Source organism: Perkinsus marinus (genome assembly GCF_000006405.1).
Source record: "Perkinsus marinus ATCC 50983 genomic scaffold scf_1104296934024, whole genome shotgun sequence".
Lineage (NCBI taxonomy): Eukaryota > Perkinsozoa > Perkinsida > Perkinsidae > Perkinsus > Perkinsus marinus.
In genome coordinates, this window is record NW_003214947.1 from 1 (window position 1) to 982 (window position 982).

General features: G+C 50.2%; 1 protein-coding gene across 1 annotated transcript; it reads left to right on the forward strand.

Annotated features, from left to right (window-relative positions):
* Positions 1-290: 290 nt before the first annotated feature.
* On the forward strand, positions 291-746 carry Pmar_PMAR022915 (hypothetical protein; the record flags this gene model as incomplete). Its single annotated transcript, XM_002785087.1, has 1 exon — positions 291-746. A coding segment is annotated over one exon (456 nt), but the record flags the coding sequence as incomplete, so codon positions are not given.
* Between the last annotated feature and the right edge of the window lie 236 nt (positions 747-982).

Genomic DNA, 982 nt, shown 5'->3' on the forward strand with positions numbered 1-982 from the left:
CCACGAGCGGTAACGAACCGCGGCAGGGTGAAGTCGGTGTAATCGTCTCCATGTAGAGGAGCGATTTTTCTCCTCACCACCCGTGAACTATCTATTTTCTTGAGCAGCACTGTTAAGATGATCCGCTTTGCAATATCCTTGCTTGGGCAGTCATATTATGACTGCCCAATCTCTGCAGAGTGATTCCTGGCGCGGAAGTGCCGGTCGAGTGGAGAGGAACGTGTTCGTTCAGGTGCGTCACAATTGTTGAATTCTCATCAACAAACTCTTCAGCTTAAGTCTTATTCGTAATGTCCTATACCTTCGGCCTTCTCTCGTTTGCCATTGTGACGCAAGCCCTGGGACAATCTGGTTCCCCTTTCCAGGTCGTTGCTGATTACCCAGCGGGTTGTCATGGTGGGCCCGGCCCAGGGGAGGGAAGCAACATTACCGATCTCCTAAAGCCGTCCTGCATTTACAACATGAAGGGCGTCACATCTGAAGGCGTTATTAAAGAGGCTGCCGGGATCATTCTAAACACCAATCGGCCTGGGCATTATGGCAGCATGCATGTTAAGGTCACCGTGTTCACCAGGCCTGGCACCAAAGGCGGTGCGCTGGTGGAGACGTATGGTTGGGCTCACTTGAGTGTCGGTGATGAAACTCGAGACTTCTGGTGGAACCCAGCCCCAGCGAATAATGCCTTTCTCCCTGGAGTGCCCATCCATATTGCTACTATCGACTACGGTTCTATCCCTAATGCTAACGTGAGCACGTGGACTTCGTGGCATCGTCTAGAAGGTACAGCTGATAGCAAAGGGTTGAGTCTGGAAGCCAGTGAGAAAACCTTCTCCAATAAACGCTATCCTGATTTCTTCACCGGACAACAGATTATCGCAACGAAGAGGAATGGTGGTTGGGACTATATGGTTAAGTATCGATTCCGAGCTTATCCTGCGAAATTTAAAGAGTACATCAAGTATGTCATTCGCGGCAATCTGCA